The sequence below is a fragment of the Tinamus guttatus genome, unplaced genomic scaffold, assembly GCF_059628265.1.
Source record: "Tinamus guttatus ecotype Peru unplaced genomic scaffold, ASM5962826v1 Tinamus_guttatus_pri_ptg001602l, whole genome shotgun sequence".
In the NCBI taxonomy this organism is placed as follows: Eukaryota; Metazoa; Chordata; class Aves; order Tinamiformes; family Tinamidae; genus Tinamus; species Tinamus guttatus.
In genome coordinates this window covers 2,382,163-2,403,328 of record NW_028290136.1, presented here as the reverse complement: position 1 = coordinate 2,403,328, position 21,166 = coordinate 2,382,163, and the positions used below count along the sequence as shown (strand labels likewise).

At 37.7% G+C, this 21,166-nt stretch overlaps 1 protein-coding gene across 3 annotated transcripts in view; it reads left to right on the top strand.

Moving 5' to 3' along the window:
• The window catches only part of SAMSN1 (SAM domain, SH3 domain and nuclear localization signals 1), an 83,984-nt gene that overhangs the window by 29,244 nt on the left and 33,574 nt on the right, over positions 1-21,166 (top strand). For 2 of the 3 annotated variants that reach the window (XM_088539344.1, XM_088539343.1), the window contains 2 exons: positions 1,206-1,329; positions 2,480-2,856. In XM_088539344.1, the coding sequence (XP_088395470.1) occupies positions 1,206-1,329; positions 2,480-2,856 (501 nt within the window). Of the gene's footprint in view, positions 1-1,205; positions 1,330-2,479; positions 2,857-19,560; positions 19,727-21,166 lie in introns of those variants that run through there. The other variant, XM_010224362.2, reaches the window with a different exon arrangement.

Below are 21,166 nucleotides of genomic sequence, written 5' to 3'. Positions count from 1 at the left end.
CTTTAGTATACCTTCTCTCCCTTATCATTGTGACTGGGGTGTATATGACTTGCAGTACATGAATGCTGGGGCTTCAGAAGTGCTTCATGCTAAGACTTCGTGAGAAGCCTTTAACCCAGCTGAAAACTGAGGAGTTCAGAATCTCTTGAGATCAAGCCCTAAGCAACCTTCCCAGCACACATTAGGCTGTGCTGGCAAACCTCCCCAATGACTTTGTCTTAAAGGATTATGCATATGAGGAAGCAGGGAAGATCTATGATGTGTGACCTAATCGTTGGGGAGAGAGCAGTGAAGGTCTCTGCACTTCTGCTTTCACTTACACTTAATTGCTTTTAATATCACCACAGATGCATTGCCACAACAGGCCAAATTATTTATGGGAGTGAACAGGTTAACATCCATTGAAACCAGATAGTATTGTGGCAAAAAGTAGTCAGAAACAGAAATATCATGAAACAGAGTAATGGTTTTACTCAGATATTTACTTCTATTGTTTTTTAATGAAAAGGAAAAAAAAACTATGCAAAAGGCAGTACATGACTATGGAAATAGCTGTGAAAGTGTGAAATGTCTCTCTGATATTCATAGGGAAATTAAGAGTCATATTGGAAGAGGACTTAAGAATTTCTGGACTGGTTTTCAGTGTAACTACTAGTGTTTTGATGTAATTTGCAGTGTGTGACGTGGTTGCATATTCATGAAGTTCTTAGCTCTAGGAGACAAAACCCAAGCCTTGAGTTTCACTAATAGGATATTACTGGAATGTATAATAACAGTTTGAATTATCATTCACATTACCATCATTCAATCTCAGAAAGAAAATAAGGCCTTGATTTAAGGAAAGCATCTCTATTTCAGAACACAGTCCTATACAATGACCACATCTGAGCAACACTGGAGTATTAAAGAAATGTAATATGTAAGCTATAATGCAAAGCCTGATCTAAATCCGATGCTTCTTGTGACTTGCCTTTTTCCTTTTTCATACTGGTACATTTCCTTGTTCATACAGTAGATACTGCTTACAAGAACACAAGCAATTTTTAAAGAATTAAAGAGATGATTGATTCTCATCATTTCTCAATCACTAATCCAAAATGCTTTTCGTTGATGCTGAGCTTTTCTGCTTCTCAAAATAAGCAGCGTTACCCTTGTTTTTCATTTGTGAGTTTTAAATACTTTTTGTATCTCTCTTTTTTTGCCAGGGTACAGAACCAGATGATAAAGCAGAGTCCATGGGAACATTAAAACGATTGCAGAAATTGGTCCGAACCAAAAAAACTAGTATGCATAGCATGGAGGATGTCAAACATGTTTTGATTCCCCTCAGTAAGTGAAGCACTGTAGTAGCATTCCTTCCAACATTTTGCAAATGGCACTGTATTGAACATAACTATGAACAATCCTGTCCTGGTCTGTTATTCACCAACTACAATCTCCAACCCCCAACTGAGATGTTACTGTGATAGCACTTTAGTAGTGACTTCCTCATAGTGTGAAAACGTGTTTCCTGTCACACTGGCTTGAGTTTTGCAATAGCGTATCTTGCAAGCAGGGATTTAGCTAAATAGACTTGTATAACAGTGGGGCCTGTGTGCTGGGGACAATATGTTTTTAGAGTGGTTCCCAGTTTTGTATCACATTTCATATGAGGAAGGCAAAACTCACAAATGCAAAGAAATCATTCAGTATTAATCATTGAGCCAGGAGCAGCTAGGAGTGCAAGAAGGTCTATGGCATGACAAGCAAGTCAGCCTTTCATCATACCCGATTGCCTCAGGCCATAAGACATAGGTATTTTTAACTAATGCTGAACTCAGGTTATTTTCATGAATCTCCTATAGCTCACTGATCTGACTGCGCAGCACTTCTTCATCTGAACTCATTTTGCCAACATTAATTTAGCAGTGCCTGTGTTTGATGTACAGTGTGTTTGTGTATATGATTATTTTTAAACTAATACTCACAAAATGAGTTCAGACTGCCTAAGGAACTGCTACTCCAACCAAATCATTGTTGGAGTTGAAACATAAAAAAAAGTCAGAGTTTAGCAACTACTTTAAAACTTTCATGTATAGACTGGGAAGGGAGAAGAATTACTCAGAAAAACTTTCTAAACTTTTCCAGTATTTAAACAAAATTCATGCTCTCTGTAAATATTGCAGGAATATGACATTTCCTTAGCAAAATTTCCTATTCACTACAGAATCAATATAGTCTTCCAAGCTTTTGCAAGAACATTACAAATTTACCAAATGGAGAATAAATCTTGCTTTTGGCTCAGGTATCAGACCCAATACATTTTTTTTCCATCTCCCAAATTACGATTTTTCTTTGGGATTTTTTGTTTCTTTTTGATTTTTATGTTGTCCCTGTTTGTTTTATTGTTTACAATGCAACAGAATACTTTTAAGAAAAAATGGTATTTTGTGTTAATTGCACCATATTATAACAGAAGTATATCTTTGCATTTTTAAAGATACATTGGAAGATGCTTATCTCTCTGAAGAAGATGAGGAAACACTAACTTCTTGCATGAAACTGTCAAAGCCTCAGGAAAAGAAGATCTGGAAAGACAATGTGAGGAGAAAGGAAGAGACCGAGACTAGGTCAGATTTTATTTCTGCTTCTTTGGGCCGATCTTACACTTCTAGGCTGAACAATTTAGGAACAATTTCAATCCATTCGGAAACTGAATTTCACTTGTGGAGTGACTGGAAGCCATTTCCTGATAACCAGCTCTGTCCTTGTGATTTCTTGATTTCAAAAATAGAAGAATGGGAAAACTGTACTTGTTCTTCTCATCACCCCCATCTTACATACTCCTTAACTGATATGGATCTACAGTACTCCTGGGTAAGTGGTTCCTTTTGTGCTCAAATGACTAGGAGGTGGAAACATTTTGGTCTGATTTAGCATTAAAGGATGCTATCATTTTCTAAGCAGTTATGAAATGCAGTAAACCAAATTTACATTTCAGGTGAATGGACATGACTGTTGTACAGGCTAACACAAGGGGTTTCATATAGTTCTACATCGTTCATTTTCAACCATGTAGATGCCAACAGCATGTAGTTGGAAGACTTTACACCATCCTGTTTCTCATCAGATGCACTATTTTTTTTTAATTATTCTGTACATGAAATACTCATTAAATACTTTTTAAGCCTTCCAATTTTAGAAAACTTTCTGGAAGTCTGGGGTAAGGTGAAGTCTGTAAAGGTCAGTGAAACCAATGGGCTTTGCACAGGCCCCTAGAGGTCACTACAATGCTAGTAAAGGACACTGCAGTTATTTAGAGAAATGTCAGAGGTTGAAGAGGTATTGATGTTTCTGCCTTCTTGAATCAGCTCAGCTGGTAGAACCTATTTTTGCAATTATCTTTGTGGCAGTAAGAAGTTCTTGGGGCCAGATGCAAAGGGGCAGAGTTCAGTGTCTATCTGCAGTTATTATTCTACGTAGCTATCTGGAAAAAGCTTTTCTATTTTACTTGCTGGCTCTTTTTAAAGATTTAATTAAAACTAGAATAGCAAAAACAAGAAAAGTCATAGTTGGAGGAAGACACAAAGAGTGAATGCTGCGATGAGACTCAGCAGGTCTCACTGGATGCAGCAGATCTTCTTGCACTCCACATAGTGGTATCCATAAGGAGAGTGTTTGGCTGACTGGAGAATGCCAGGAAAGAGGTAAACATTAGCCTATTTTCTCTTCATGCCTGTTCCCTTATACTGTGATAAGGGGCAGAGCTGGTTCTCACCGAACAAAAATCCTAGATCCCAGAAACTGAATATAAGTCACAGGAGGAAAGAAATCCGCAAACATCTGCCAGATTCTTCTGTCCTGTTTTGGTATATGCTGAAAACAGGACTTTTTTTTTTTTACATTTTCTCTGATGTATGTGTTCATTAGGAAAGATATGCACGCCTAGATCATTGTTGTGATGAAGAAGGTCAATAGAGCAATCACTTTTTTGAATACATGGAGGTAGTCATTCAGCCTTACGAAATGACAAGGTAGGAAATACCTGAAACAAGGGATTTGGCTGGCTGACAGCCCAGCAGATTTTCCTGGGAGTGGATACAGAAAACAGAAAGTCTAAAGCATTGACTAGTGGAACTGTAACTGAGGAGAAAGTGAACTATCTTAAGAATTAAGTTGAGAAGGATGCAGTAGTGAAACCTGGGAGAGATACAGCACTGCAGACTCTGAGAAGCCATCCTTGGGGAGAGAGCTTTGGGGCAGAGTGTTGGCAGAAAGAAGCAATGGATAAAGAGACTGTGCTCTGTTGGCTGAATCTCCCTGTCTGCCAGTAGATAGGATTCTCTATAGAAATAGGATTGTTCAGGGGATAAACTGAGCTCTGCCATAAGCCTGCTCCTAATGAAAGCACTTCTACCATCCCAAACAAAGAATGAAGCCCCGGGGCAAAATAGTAATAATATGGATGTGTGGGTCAGATTTATGAGAAAGTAAGTGTCAGTTCAAACAATTTTATTTCATTTTGTCACAAACAGTCTGTTAACATTCTCTACCCTGGTGAGATTTGCCCTACCCGTGTTAGTATTAAGTGCCAGCAAGAGCTTTAGTGCTTTTTTTTTCTGCATTATTGTTTATTTTGCCATCTGCTTTCCTGACGGGCACTTTGCTCCCTGACTTTAATTTATCTCTCTGGGCTTAGTCTCTGTAGATGTAGATTAGGCAATGGCAAGACATTTCATTCTTTTTATTTGCATTCGACCAAATGGCTCAGTTGAAGATTACAAAGACTGGATTTTCAGTTTTGCTTTTTAAGAATCAACAAAAGCCAACACTGATGATTTTGCTGTGGGGGGCTCAGACATAGAGGATAATGCAGATGTTCATTCTGATGTTGACTTATTTATTACAGAAGAAAAAAAATGTGTATTCCTTAATAATATTTCTGATTCTCTAACTAAAGTCCAATTTCCTTTTCTTGCCTGATCTTGGCTTGACTATTATTCTATTGTCTTTGCTGCAACATGATGCAGAGATAGCCTGAAGTGGATGCAGCCCTGAAATAAATAGGTAATAAATAGGTATCAGTTCATGACTGATGCAAATTGCCCAAAATAGTAAATGCAAGACTTCAGCTGGTTCAAGACTTTCCTATTCCATCAATAAACGAACTGGAGCTGATCCGGTTTTCAGGGAAGAGGAACTCCTAGTTTGGATACACATTATTCAGACTCATCTCAGCAATGTATGCAAAGCTGAATGTAGCCTTAATTAAAGCTCAAATTGCAGATAGTTAATTAAGCTGTGTGCTCCCATTAATCACAAGGAATAAGAGCTGAATCTCTTTGTCATAGCTTACTGTTTAGAGAGACAAAACTGAGTGATCCTAATTCCCTTCTCAAAGTTTTTTCCCCTGACTTCTTTCCCTTCTCCCTTTCTTCCTCCTCAGCACCTTACAAGGCTTTCCTTATGGCCTTTGTTTATTGTACCGTGATTGTACCATGATAAAGGATTGAGAGGGAGCATTCAAACTGGTCACCAAACAAGAACTGCGAATACATGGCCAAAAGCCACTTGTCTCCAGCTATAAGACTGAGCAAACTCTCCAGGGAGCCTTCCTCCAACCCCCCATCTTTCACCTCACACACAGTTAAGTACGCGTCAAGATCTGCGTTATTCTGGCTGTCTCTGGGAAAGAGATATTAGAGGCAGTTAAAATCTTGTCCATTCTGGCTCCGTTTTTTTTTTTTTTTTTTTTTTTTTTTTTTTTTTAGGAAACATTTTACAATTCCATATTTCTGTCCTGTAATTAAATACAGAACTAACTGTGCTGTGTTACCATTTTATAGCTGCTGTGCCACTGTTAGCAGCCCTTTGCAAAGTTAACTTAGACATAGGTTGTATTTTTTTGCATTGTTCAGCTGTATAATATAATTAGTGGTTGGCCAAAGCTTTGCTAGGGGCAACTCAAAGCATTGCTTTTCTTTTTGTCCATCAAGATTGCCATGTGAAATTAATGCAATTGGTAAATAGCTCCTTCATAGAAAATGGAATATGTTTAAGGAAAGACTATTTTAGAAAAACAAGAAACACTTGCTCCTAGATAAAGAAATACAATATTGAATATAGCTGCATATTACCATAAAGAACACTGGGGAGAGAAATGAATGATCCAGGTGTTTGTAATGTTATGAATCAGCTGAAAGTCAGACAGGGGATGCAAGAAAAAAACTGTGCAGACACTACCACTTCAACAAGCACTTGACCGTAATGTGAAAGGTTATTGGTTTTGATGCTTCTTTTATTCCTCAATCTATACCCTGCAGAAAATAGGCCATCTGTCTATGTCTTGGACTTCTTTTTATTTTTTATTTTTAATAGTGTTTACAAAAAAAAACTGCTCTTTTGTTAATTTTATGCTAAGAATCTTACTATTCCAAAAAGGAATATACTTAGAAATGCCACGTCCATTTGACTTTTATACAAGCCATTTCAGCCATCTGTTGCCTTTTATAGGTCTCCTCAAATAAGGACTTTTGTATCCTTATATAAGGCATTTAAATCTAGGATTGGAAACTTGGAAATAGGGTCTTGACTGGGCTTGCCTGGCCCTGCAGGTTGGACACAATGAGAGTCCCAACTGAGGGTTTCTCTTTAAAGAAAGGATTCTCAGGCTATTTTCTTGAGACAAAGCAAATTAGCCCTCACTCCTCTCCTTTAGTATTTTAAACATTTAGGAACATGTTACTTCACTAGCTGACCCATCCACTCTCCCTGTGGCTGTGTTATAGGGAAGCTGTGATTGTAGGATGCCAAAATCATCCTTTAGAGGGAGGGAGGAAGAGAGGACTTGGGAAATAATTTCTAGTTGGAAAGAGATAGATAGAGATCTATAGAAAGAGGTTTCTCTCTTCCCACAGTATCACATGGTTAGTTTTAACAGAAGAAATATTTAGTCATTATTACTTTAAGAATGTCTATGTGTTACAGGTTGTACTTGGTATTCAGTGAGAATGAAAAGTGTCTTTCACACTTTCAAGTGTCTTTTCCCAGAATTAGAGGAGATTTTGATGAGGAGAAAGAAAGGTCTCAGGTTGCTGCAGATCAAGATACCTTTATTACCCTTATTACCCTTTTGCAGGTAAGAGGATAGTAGAAAGCTTCAAAAATCAATGGTCTGAATCCTATATGAATGAATTAGTAGTGGAATGGACAATAAGTTGGGAAAAATCGCAGGTGACTTTCTATGCCAAAACCTTTGTTAATTTGCCCTATGTTCCTGTGAAGAAATGTATTAGGTCTTCTGATGGTTACATGAGCTCTGCTATTATGACCATGGTTCTGCGCAGTTTCAGTGACCATGTGGATTTTGCTCTCCTCCTGGTCTCACTTGCGTTCTTGCTGGACAACCCATCTCTCAGTGTCTGCCTTTGACTACTTAGTAGATGGGGCATAGTTTAGCACTTGGTTCTTTGTCAAAATATTCCTCCCCTCAGCTCTTTTCACAGACATTTCCTTCTCCCAGCTTTTCTGGACATATTCTGTATAATAGGTTCTACTCCCCAGCTTCCCCACAACAGACTTGCCTGCTTTCTATGGTTGCTTATACCCTGCACTGTATTGCCACTTGCTGTTCCTGATCATCTTGGCTCTCCATTTAAGTGCTGTATATCACCCAGAGGTTTGTGTAGGCTATCGGAGCTGCTGTGGCACCTGTGATCAGTGGTTACTCTCTAGGTTAGCGGAGTTGGCAGGGAAGCCTGTCATGAACACACAAGACAGAAAATGCTCTTCTTCAGAAAAAGGTACTGCAGAACAGAAAGGTCCATTTGTCCTCTTCTGCTCAGCCCAGAAAATGGTTAAGGAAAGATTTCTACATCATTTCAGAAGGCAGTTGCTCATGTACACTTTTGGGTTTAATGGACTTTCTGGCTGCTCAGTTTTCTAAAAGCCGTTTGACTGTTTTCTGCCTTTTTTTTTCTTTCCTCAGCCTGTGTCTTTCTATTGAGAGAACCATGTGCATGTCTTAAAAGAGCTTTGCCAGTTATATGTAGAATTCTTATTTGCCGCAAATATAGTACTAATAAGGATGTTTGGAAATCCCCAGATTGCTTTTCTGAGACTCCAAATTTCAAATGTTCTAATCACTCTAGTTAAGTTTCAGTAATAAGTGGTGCTTTTCAAAGCTGTACCTGTTAGTTATTCCCATTTCAGCAGCAGAATAGGAAGCTACATTTTCACCTAATGTAAATCTCTTGTTCTACTGGTGTTAAGGAAGCCCTGCTCACCCATTCCCAAACTGATACCCAAGGTCTTTCCTAACAGAAGCAAAAGTTTGCAAATCCCGCAATGTGAGGGGAAGAGCAGTTGAAAGGATGGCACTAAACAGTCAGGGCCATGATGATGGATGTTCAAGTAATAGGCTGCAGCTGAGACATGAAAACAGGATTTGGTTTCTAAGAAATGAAAGCGTCTCCAGCTGCCGCTCTATTTCATCACATCTTGATTTACAAGTTCCTGAACAGGTTTCCTGTTGCTTTTTATAACATTCTAACTAAATTCACCTATTAGGTGGATCTCCCCATGGGTCCAACCATCTCAGCCTTTCAGCTTGCAGACTGAGCACCTCTGCTGAGTGCAAAGTGATCACTAGATCCTCAGACTGCAGAGTGTGAAGCTGCATGGGCTGATGGGCAAGAAGGTTCAGCAGTGTAGTTAAATCTAACATAAAGTTAAATTCAAAGGCATTCACCATTTCCCAGTTCTAATCCTGCCCTAGAGCTAGTGAAAGCTTATTAAGACTTTTAAGTCCTATGAGGATGGGAACCGAGATAAATTCATAAGTGTTGTCTGTTGCAGGAAAATGTTGATTAAATTTGAATGGCTTTGATTCTCATACAGGTGAAAAGCCAGGAGCCATGAATGTTCAGAGTTTACTTTTCCTTGAAATACCAAGTGAGGTATGCACTCATGCAGACACGTGAAAACCACTGAACTGAAGATACAGAGCTCTCATTTTCCCGCCTCCATGTCTGTAGAGTCTTACTTTGTCTCCTGCCATTGGCACCCTTATTTAAGAAACTAGTACAGAAAGAAGTTACTATGCATGGCATATGTTGTATGGCTTGCTGTAGTTGTGTACATGAAATGAGTAAAAATCACCTCTTAAAGCACAAGCCTTTAACATTCAAGTTTTATACTTGGGAGACAGGCACCTGGGAGATTCTGATTCACTCTCCACTCTTCCAGCTTCATTACTGTTGCACTGTAGAACTGTGTTAATATTGAATTCCCACCAATAGCCTTCTGTGTCATGCAATAATTTTAGCTACCTTCTGGCATCTTGTGGGTCTGGATTTATATATCTACACAGTAATGTACTGTCTTCCTCTGTAGTGGTTTTGACCCTACAAACTCAATAAAAATATGGAAAATGTGATGCCACTGCTCTTCACCATGCTAACTCCTGTCTATAGAGAATTTTAATACTTCACTGTTTTTTTATAGCTCTCTAGGGAGTGTTATTGCATTTTTCATTAATCATAGCGGCATATATATCTAGCTAGTTCTACTAAGTAGCTTAAAAATCCCAAGCTTTTTCCTCTGACCGTTGCAGGACTGGTCTATACAGTTGGGTTGCTAGCATTTGCTAGTATATATAAGGAAGAACAATGTTTGAGGGAATTTATTTACAGTACAAGATATTTTAAAATGTAGCAGCATCATTAATATAATTTCAGATAGCTGGAGAAGGACATTTCAGTTCCTCTAACAAGATTTCATGGTTTTGTTTCTGACTCTAGTTCTTTGGGACCTCTGAGCTACAGATGCAAAGAGAAATGAAAGGTTACTTTGTGTTGCTGTTGTCAATGCATTACGAAGAGGAGATGTAACCATTGGAAACATAGAACAAACTCTATTTCATACCCTTATTGCCTGAATGGCATGTGAATGAATTCACATGCCTAAATGGCATGTGAATTTACAACAGAAAAAAAAAGAATTCACCTGCTTCAAAAAATATGACTAAAAGTCTAAATTTTGACTTTTAAATTAAACTAAGTGCAGATGTTGATAACAAGCTGTCTAATGGAAGATGAATTGCTGTTGGCACCCTTTATAATTGCCAAAATGATACACTTTTGTATACCAAAAGAAAATTAGATTGGATGATCTTTACACTTTATTAGTTATCTATGCTTTGAAAATGCTACCCTTCAGGGCATCTGTTTTCAGTTATAATTTGATTTTTTCTTCTTTGTTTTTAATATTAACAAATTTATAAAGAGTTATTGTTTCTTCCCATACATCACGGAAAGCAACATGAAGCATCTGCATCTTCGGTTTATCCCAATAAAAGATTCAACTGTAACACAGCTGTGTTTGGTGCTGTGTGACACTAGCATGTTAGCTCCTGATGCTACCAGGATGGTTTTGGCCAATGAAGCCATCATCAATGGCTTGGGATCTGCCTATATGAGACTGCAACTTTTCAAGTGCAATTTGTCTCTGTACACAAAGTAATGCAGTGTTTCTTCTCTATAGATTGACTTTCAAAACTTAAATTTTGGCCTCATCTCATGCTTGTTGAGTCAGTGACAAGTTTTCCATTTATAGTCAAAACGTTTAATCTTCATTTTGCTTGCGTTAGCTCAGTATACCTTCTATGCGTGCTCATCTTTATTCAGGAATATAATTAATCCCAGCTTCAGTTTTCTTCAGTGTACCTGATGAAGCTGAAGTTGAAGTGCTACCTACATTACTAATTCAGTAAGGATTTGATTGAATGTAGGGTTAAGGAAGCCACAGTCTAAGACAACTCAAGGATCCTTGTTGCCAGCCCTCTTAATTTACAGGAATATATAGGTGGTAGGTAGCAGGACATACATCGAGGTCTTATATTCCTTGTCTTCTCCAAGTAATTTAAATTACCTTTTATTGAAAGAACATTCATTTTCTTGAGCTTCTGATTTGGCTCAGGAACTGACTGTGACTGCTTGCTTGTTTTGTGAGTGTAGACTGGGCTAACTATTCTCTCTGCTAAGTTATTTCTGTATGCTTTAAAGTGTTCCTGTAAAGCCTATTTGTGAAATAAGTCTTTCATAAATCAGAAGAAATTAAAGCAATGTTGTTTTTCTGTCCCTCATGTAGAAATGGAGGAAAAGTCACGTTGTATCAGTGCTCAGCAATAGCATCAATAGAAGAGTGTGGATTTTCAGTGCCAGAAAGACATTAAGATTTCCAGTGCTGCAGCATTATTATAATCAATGTGTTTTAAAGTCCAATAAAAGAAGTACTTCTGTTATGACATTCTCCAACAGGGCAAATATATTTTAAGCTAGAGGTGGGTGGGCATGTTTTGCATAATCTCAGACTTGTTTTTAGAAATTGGAAATTTAATTTGAATACTGGATTTTCATCCAACTTTGAAAAAAAAAAGAAATGTAGGCAAAATAAACAAGAATAGTGCTTGAAAAATAAGGTTATAAATGAAACAATGGACACACACCTTTAATCTTACTAGTTAAATACTTTAAAGTACATGAACAGATCATTAGAAATCAGAGATCAGGGCTTTGTACCTGAATATTACCTTTTATTTTGAAAGTAATTCACATATGGTAATGAAATTTCTGGACTGACTTTCTATAGACATTTAACTGATTGAAAAAGTTCACCTTCCCTGATACACGAGCAAAGCAAATTAGAAACTTGAATGTTATTCTTGTTGGAAGTGCTTACACTGTAATCCATTTGAAGCAATCTAGCTGAATATTTTTCGTGAAGGAACCAAATTAATTAGGTTAAATGACATGAAACTTCTTGTTCACTTCCACTTACAACTTGCATTTTAAAGTATACTACAAGAAATGACAACAAACTGCGTGGGAAGTGGGTAAAGCGAGAATTCAGATAGTTTAAGATCATGAGACAGCCTTCATTGCAGATATTTTTGTGTCGTCTATATTTAGTTCTGGATTGTAGGTGTTTTAATAAAACATGGATTTCCTTTCTCACAGATCATCCTTGCTTTCACATGACCCACCTAAAAATTAATCAACATAGCAATGCAGCAGTACATGTGCCCTCAGTTCTGACAGGGGACGAGGTCTTTAGCTGCTCTGCCAGCTGTGACTGTTCTTGTCCCCAGATACAGCAAACTTATGTCCTACAGCTGGAAATGTACATGTGGAAAAGGTCAAAATCAATTCCCTTTGGATCTTTTTTTTTCACTCCAAAAACCTTAAAAATATTTAGAGTCCAGCTCCCCAAACTTCACTTGCAGCTGCATGTGCTCAAACTTTCTGCACATATAACCATAGGACCAAAAACGGAGGAGCACCTGAGGTCAGTGGTCAGCTGCAAAGCAAACATGTTTAAAAACACTTTCTTAGTGTGCGCTGACTATAACAAAGAAATACATCCTTATTCCCATACTCCACAGCAGCATTCTGATATCTTAACACTACAAATCATGATCCAGTGATGAAGGATGTAGATAATGCAGATTCAATTCTCTACACTTTTGTGAGGTCCTCCTCCTAGACAAATCACTTGCTTGCCTCAGGCCCCATTTGTATGATGAGGATAGTGTGTTAGTTTGCACATCAGATGGTTGTTGCCAGAACAAGAACACACATTCCCACGTATGCCACAGGACAGCAGGAGTTCAAACAGATTATTCGCAGACTCCAATGCCTCCATTCAGATTTATCCTTCATGTTGAATGGATCAAAGATTAAGTAGAGAAAAAGTAGTAAATAATCATATAATTAAAAGGCCATCATAAAATATATATGTAAAGAGGTGAGATTTAGGTTGCACAGACAATTTTAATTCTGCCTTCCCTAAAGTCCTTGATCCTCGATTTTAAAACTTTATTGTTATTATTATTATTATTGTTCTGTCTGTGTGTGTGTATGATACCTGAAAGTGATTTTTATCATTTGGCTTTACAAGGGTGATTGAGCCCAAAAATGGTTCAAAGATTTTTGTGAACCTTATCCTTCCAAAATAGAGGAGCTACCTCATAGTTTTACCAATCTTTACCAGTTTTTATGCAGTTTTTTTTGCTGTAAACCAGAAGATCTAAAGATGAGTTTCAGAGTTTTCCTACTCCTTGGGTGAGTTCTCCAGACTGTTTTTCCAGTCTGTAGCTCAGCAGAAGATCATGGAGCAGTTGGGAGAGTAAACTTTTTAGCTTTTTCATCTACATCTGCTTTTCTTGGCAGCAGCAAGACAAGGACCTTGGAGATACATAAGATAATGTGTGTGAAAGAAGTATAAAGGATCAGAGTAAGGTAATAAAAAACTCTCTAGAAAAGTGGTATGCAAGGATCGAGCCAAAACATTCATACACTTTGTTGAGAAGAGAGTGGAAAAAAGTTTGATAATACACTGAAAGTAATCAAGGTTGGCAGAGGGGACTTAGGACAAAGGTGTTCATGTTCGTGAAAAGGCAAAGTATGCATCTGTCTTTTCCATACAATGCAGATTTTGGATATAGAGGAGGCCCTTTCCATTCCACCCTCTCTGCCCCCCAAGATAAGTTAATGAAACATGCTTAATTATGTTATATATTAAGTACTATGACTGTCCCTGTGAGTGCTATTAGCCCACAGTAAGCTTGAGATAAAACACATTATATTAAATCCTTAATGAAATAAAATTATGTGAATGTGTTTTACTTCATCTTTGTGATGGGCTAAGAGCACATTCCCAGTCAGACAGTGAGGCACAACTGACTTGAGGCAATTTATTCAATTCTGGTTATTCATCTCGAGCCTGAAGCATCCTAGTGAAGCCAAAGGAGCCTGTTACCATCAAGGTAGATGCTTCCCCAAAGCATGGGGTTACAGAGCTAACCCCAAGGACTCTTTTTTTCAGACCTCCCCTTCTGCACAGGGGAGCTCAGCACCACCTGCAGCCTTCTCCATTTCCCAGCCATCGATGCTCAGGAGATCACAGGTTAGGCCAGTCAGCTGCACGTGCCAAGCAGACTCAGTTCAGGAGAGGGACCTTCATACACTGAGATTCAGGCCTCGAAATGCCGAGGTATGAGATGCAAATCACTTGTGTGAGTCCTCTCCTCAGTGAGAGATCTACCGACAGATTTGGCCGATCTGTGGGTAGAACTAATTTGACCCACATTACAGATTGAAGATACTGGCATTAATGTTAGTACTGTAATCAAGTGTTCAAATTGGTGAGCCCAGAGGTTCTATACACAGCACTGCAAGAAAAAGAAAATCAAATGTAAGATTGAAAATCACGAATGTTTGTCAAAGAAGCATTTTTGTGTTTCTGCTGGCTATCAATCAATTGACTATCACATCATCTAGATGGGTAGAAAGAAGATAACTACAAACAAAGACATCCTGTCCCCTTTCTGTCACTTCCGGATTTTGGTTTTTACCCACTTGAAACCATGTTGAAGAAGAAAGGGGGAATAGCCTTTTCCAGTAGAAGCAAAGTGAGATTTTGGAGTCCTGCAAGTGAATACAGAGCGTAGTACCTTTTTTTTTTTTCAAGTTAACATTTAAAGCAGCAGTTCAAATGCTATAGTGGTGCAGCAGCTTGACTTTCTGCCATCAGTGAAGAAATTCAGCAGATGTTTACCAGTAAAAGATGTCTCAAACTACAAAGAGTTTCCTGACTGCAGGCTGCGCATTAGAGTTAATCAGAATTTACTTTTGTTGATCTTTATTCTAGTCAGAAATAGACAGACATCATGTACGTACCTAAAAAAATTCCTGGCTGCATTGCCAATGCTTGTGTGCTAACCTGATCTTCAAAACGGCAAATGAAGAATGTCCTGTTTTGCATGTAAATTAACAGAGAGAGCCTAAATTTCTATGTTCCTATATGAGTTCTCTTTCTGAATAGATGTGCAAGGCAGCAAACATTCTTTATATATAAATGCATTTCAAGAAGGCTGAGCTGCAGCTGCAGAAACCTGCAAATTAAATGCAAACCTGCAAATGCTCTGGTAGCTGATTAGTAATCCCAATGCTCACTAGCAGGATCTAATGAGATGTTCTAGGCATGACCATTGCAATGCAACTTCTAACTATGTTTTAACATTCACTCTGAGATAGAGCGCTGTTCACACGCATACCTGAACCCTCAGCAGAATCATCCTGCCAATTACTTTCTGTTATTTGTCACAGACAGTAAAATGTGTTCTGCTTACAATAAATTGTACAGGAAAACCACTAGTGACGCACGTATATCTGCTGGAAATTATTACACAGATGCTGGATAAGGTTGTGGTTGCAAGATACCAACCTTGCTGACTTTGAGTTTTCCCAACAGGAATGTCTGGAAGATATAAATACAACTTTGGCTCTTACTCTTCAAGGTAATAAGAAAGGGAGATGTTCAATAGGTGAAAGCCAATCCCCTTGAGAATCCTTCTGTCACAATAGTATGTCTTTCTATTAGTGTTAGTGCTAACCTGACATAGTGTAGGCATGACTGATCTGTTCATCTAAGGTTAATACAAGAGAATGTGTTGGGATCAAAGTTTGAGATAACTTTCTGGTACTTCATTTCACCTTTTAAGGCAGGAGATGTTGGAAGCCTGCCAAGGACATATTCTGAGGGCCTGGCAAAGAGACACTTTTTCTTACTCAGTGGCAACTGCTGTTTGTACCAGATATACCTTTAAATTCAGTGGGAGCTTTGGTAGTGATGCTCTGTAATCTGTCCCTGCTATATTTCACTGTGATTACATTGACCTTAGTGGAAAAGGATTAGCATAAAAGAAGAAAGAAACATAAAATTATTTTTTCGGGAAGAGAAGGAAGATCGAGAGTCTGAAAAGCTGAATCCAGAATTCCAGGAACTCTGCATGTTGAGGGTATCCCTGTTGCTCTGCATCATGACTGTGGCCTAAAAATGCTTAGCCATGGTTGTTGTTCCCTGATGTTTCAGTAAATGTATGACATAATTCTAAATTATTTTGAGAAAATCGAATTTTTGATGCAAACTTGAAATACTTAGCTATTAGCTTTGACACTGGCTTTGCTGAATAGCCAGTTTCTGCAGGTTTTGAGAGAGTTATACTTTGTACAAGAAAGAAGATTTCTTTCTATAGGGTCCAGACAAAGATGATTTTCAATTCTCAACTAAATCAAGGGTGTAGGCTTAAAATGTTCTTTAATCCTGTCTTGCCTCTTAAAAATTCAGAGTTTCTGTAGCTTCTTCATTTTTTTCTTTTGATAATAAGCATATGGGTGTCTATTCAATAGGAAATGACATGCTTTGCTGCATGAAAAAAAAATATATAAGCATAACAGACCAATTTGAAGTGCTACGTAATGAATGCTTACAGTTTGCAGTGAGTTTGAAAGTTGGGACTTTACGTCCCAACTTAACTTTAAGGGTTAAGCCCTTAAGCTGTGTTCCACAGAAGCTTCATGGAAAATCATAGCCTCAGTCTTTGAAGTTAAAAGAAAAAAGGACAGTGTTTAGTCTAAATAATTCCTGTAACATCTGGCTTCTTTCATGGGCTGCTGCAGGGGAGGAAGGGTTTGACTTTGACTCGCACTTGCGCCTTTTAGATTCTGTGGGGTCTTTGCTGTGGACTTTGCTGTGGTCATTTGTGGAGCGAACAGGGTCTGGTAGTCGCAGGTAACAGCGACTGTAACTGTGGCTGACACTTGCATAGGTTAGATCAGGAGAGCTACGGATCGAGCTATGTTCTGACCCATAACTAATACATTTGAGGAAATCGTGTTCTGCTCATGATCATTTCTTGAGGAAATAAGGGCTAAATTTGTTCAGTAAATTATTCACTGCAAATTATTCATTCAACTGTACTTGCTATTCTGAGACTTCTGCAATATCGAACAAGCTAGATCACACAGAAGGAGGCATGGCTGTAAAAGTTCTCCATTACAAAATGCAATTCCTACTTTAATTAAACAAAAAACAACAACAACAAAAAAAACACAGTTTGGGAACGCTTGGATTGCCTAAAATAAAGGATAGCAGTGCACAGGACAAAGGTATCTCTAAGTATCCATTTAAATTATGGGCCAGATTTGTATGATGTGACCTCTCCATTCAAGGGAGGGCAATGGGATGGAGCCACTGAGATGGTATGATACTGTCATTGTATTTGATATTATGTGGGAGATACATAAAGCACTCAAATAGCCACGTCTATCTATCTTTTAAAACTGAAAACATGATAATATATTACATATATGTAATATATTATGTATATGTATGTAATATATTATCATATATAATAACGTGTGCTGTCTCTTATAAATCTGCTGTCAGAGAGAATAATTCCCCTGTGTTCTTCATAACTATTTTTAAGTGGAAAATTTCTTTTCTTCCCATAAGATTTTCCAGAGAGAAGGGTAGCATTGACTGAGCATTTTAGGATGGAGTTCAAGTTCCATCAAAAAAACTTCTATTGATTCCAAGGCATTTGGATCAGGCTCAAAGAGTAGCAAGAAAAAAGAGAAAATTCTCTGTAATCGTGTCCAACAGAAAACAGAATATGAGAATTTTTATTTTAATTTTACGTATACATACATTCTTCTTTGAAAATCAGCTTGAAATACAGAGGATATAAGAATCCAAACTTGTTATTAATTTTTAATTCAAAAGACCCTTATTTGAAATGAATTGATTAACTAAATTAAGTGAACTTAGTGTTATATACGTTTGATTTTTCCTCACTTTGCTACTTTTTAAAACTAGTGTGTGGGTCAACTTTCCAAGGGCAAGCACATAATCAGGTCAGCTTTCAAGCTGCTATAATTTTTCTGATATGTGGATGAGGAAAGGAAATAGATATGGGTGGGTACTATATCTCTTGAAATGGCCTCTTTCTTCCTGTTTAACAATAAATATTCTACAGAAAGGAAGCTCATATATTACTCTTCAGATGAATTCCCATTTTATTAATCATGAAGATTTTAACAGTGGCCTGAGACAGGAAACCACAGTCTAATGATCAGCATACTCTGATATAATCCCAATGTTTGGATCAGATTTTAAGGAAAAGCAATACAGTGCATTGTACATCTATGTAGATAAATAATCAGGTTTAATTACTATAAATATACATCCAGTTTCTATAACAACACATGGCCCTACTGAATTACCAAGGTTGACTAAATATTCATGTTGAAACCTTGTAGTATGAAATGTAAATGTACTTTTCAAATGTTGTTATAAGATAAGGAAAAATTTCTTAACAGTGAGGGTGACAGAGCACTGGAACAGGCTGCCCAGAGAGGTTGTGGAGTCTCCTTCTCTGGAGATCTTCAAAACCCGCTTGGATGCAGTCCTGTGCCACGTGCTTTAGGTGTCCCTGCGTATGCGGGGGGGTTGGACTAGATGATCTCTAGAGGTCCCTTCCAACCCTAAGCATTCTATGATTCTATGATTCTATGATATATGAAAGAAACGTACCCCTCACAAACTATTACTGTCATTGTTATTATAATGTAATAATATACTATATAAAATATAACATGATAACCTAAAATGTTACAAAACCTTTTGAAAAAAATGAAATTTTACCAAAATTTTATTTCTTTTTTTTTTTTCAGTAGCTCTTTCTATGGCTTTCTTCAGAATAGCTTGTATAGTCCATTTGTAGAACATTGAACTAAACATTAACTACAAATTAACTAAACATTAACTTCCATTAAATATAATGGAAGCTGTATGTGTGACTCCAAAGTCTTGCATTTGAAATTGAAAATTTGTCTTTCAGTAGAAAGAAGGGAATTTTGGATGATTTCTAGATCTGTGGGCAACGATACACATTTAAATAAGTTATATTTTGGATGCTCAAGACATTTCTGTTTGTCTTTGGCAAATAATATCACATAATGAAGCAGAAATTCAAAGTTAAGTCTTAATACCTTCACTTTTCATTTAGCCTACTGGCTGTGTTTAAAGGCAGCTTAAAGGACTTAAGTTTGTTGTACTCCTCTGATTCTGTTGTGAGTGCTCTGTAACACTTGCTATAACTTTGTCCTCAAAGCAATGACAGTGGAGGACTGAGAAGTGCCATTGTAAGGTGTCCAGATTTTGTGATAAAAGGCCAAAAATTATTCCAACATAAAAAAAAAAGGCAAAACAAAATCACATGGCTTTAGAAAGTGTCCTTACTCTCCCGAATGGTGTCCTTTAATGTCTTTGCAGTTACTGCACAGCTGTAGATCTGAGAGAGAAAGGGAGGAGCTGGTGAACAGCTCACCCAGGTAGTACAATGCAAATATGTCAGATATTGCCTGATGTCCAAATAGCAGTACAACCTCTTCACATCCGAGTGGCCAGCACAAGCTGGGACGAGCGGTGCAGTTAGTGCCAACAAGGCTGAGGAGGGGAAATTAGAGAAGAGGTGGGTTTTCTTGAGATTGCGCAAAGACCTGCTAGGGACACAGAGGGAAATGCCCTTAAAGCACTTCTCACTCTGAACCCTGTCCCCGTCTTTGACGAATCTCCTGGTGCACTTTTCTTTCCCCGTCACTTCCTCCCATCCTTCCTTTCTCCCTCCCCACACAAATATTTCAACTTGCTCACCCATTCTGCTAAGCTGAAGTCACATCCTGACAGAATAAGGAACTGCTGTTCATTGTGCACCGCGTCCTGTCGTACTCAGTGTGGTTACAGTCTAGAGGCCGTTGCCCATCAGCTGGATAAATCTGAATTAAACATGTTGAAAAGAAAACCATCCAACGTGTCTGATAAGGAGAAGACTCAAAAGCCAAAGGTAGGAACATTTATGTTATATTAACAAGAAAGGGAATTATTCACAAATTTTAAGAAGAGTGTTTAAAAGGTGTTTGAAAGGGTCCAAGGCTGGTTGCAAGGCAGCAGAATAAAGATTCTGCAGTCTCTACAGAAATGTGGATCTGGAAAACATGGCCGTGAGTGCTTCAGGATTTTCTTATGTGCTGGCCAGTGCTTCACTGGTATAATCTCAAGAATATCATGCTTCACTGGTATATTCTAAGCTGTATATACTCAGTTTAGAAATGTAATGATCCAATTCAAAGAATCATTTTATGAAGCTGCTGTGGTTGTGCTATACAGTCCTGCTAGAGGTCTTTGGCCATTATGATATGTTCTGCACCAGTGTTATAACAGAGGCTCACAAAAATCCCCGTCTCCCTTTTCAGCTGTGATAAACTGAGGATGTCCTGAGAAAGTATGTCAGAATTAGTGAAAAATAAGAGACACTATTAGGTTTATACCTAATTTTAATAAATTTTCTTTTTTTGTTGTCATAACAAAAAGAGGAGAGGGCCCTTGACAATCACTTTCTTCGTCATCCTCATTTTTCTGGAAATCTATATAATCTCAGCTTGAAAGCAATACACTGAATAAATTGATAATGTTCTACAGAGGACTTACTACAATACAAAGTTGCAAGACAGAAAGCAAGAGCTTTCCAAGATGCGTAAGGATTTATCCCACCTTAGGAACTTATCTCGGTCTCTGAGACTGGGTGCAGAATGGCCTTTATAAGTATATTGTGAGCATGGAGAAAAATGACTACTGTTAGATGTAAACCCTTCACTGTTCATTTCTATTTCAATTTACTGCTGCTGAAAATTTAACTAAGATTAGAAAGCCCTTTTCAGCATCTCTCTGTTCTTGGTAACTCAGTGTTGACTAGTTTATAGACCTAACTTATTGTTTAGGAGTAGAGCTTATTTCATGACATACAGTACTGAAAGATTACTGCAGACTCTTTTATCAAGAATGTTTTCTGGTTTTGCCTAGCACTGGTTTTTATGCATCACACCTGTAGTTTTAGACTATGATTCGTTAATGATTAAAATTAACGTTTTTTTTTTCCATGGTTTTGAAACAGCTTGAGATTATTCCCTTGTATGTTTTAAGCATTTAAATTGTTTATGTGGTATTTATTTTCTTATATTCAATTAGCATGCTGTATTTTATAAGTGGGGAAGCAGTATAAATATCAGCTAATGAAACTATAGCTTAAGCAAAAAATGAGCACAAGACACTCTGTGTTTTTCTATCAAACATTTGCAAAATCCAGATTGGTCATTCTTGTGTTCCAGAGCAATACTTCCTTAACCATTCTTTTCCCCACAGATTATTCATCCATGAATGTAGGCTATGCTATAAAAATGCTGACATTGTAGCTTCTCAAAATATATATATAAGGTTCAAAGATTTG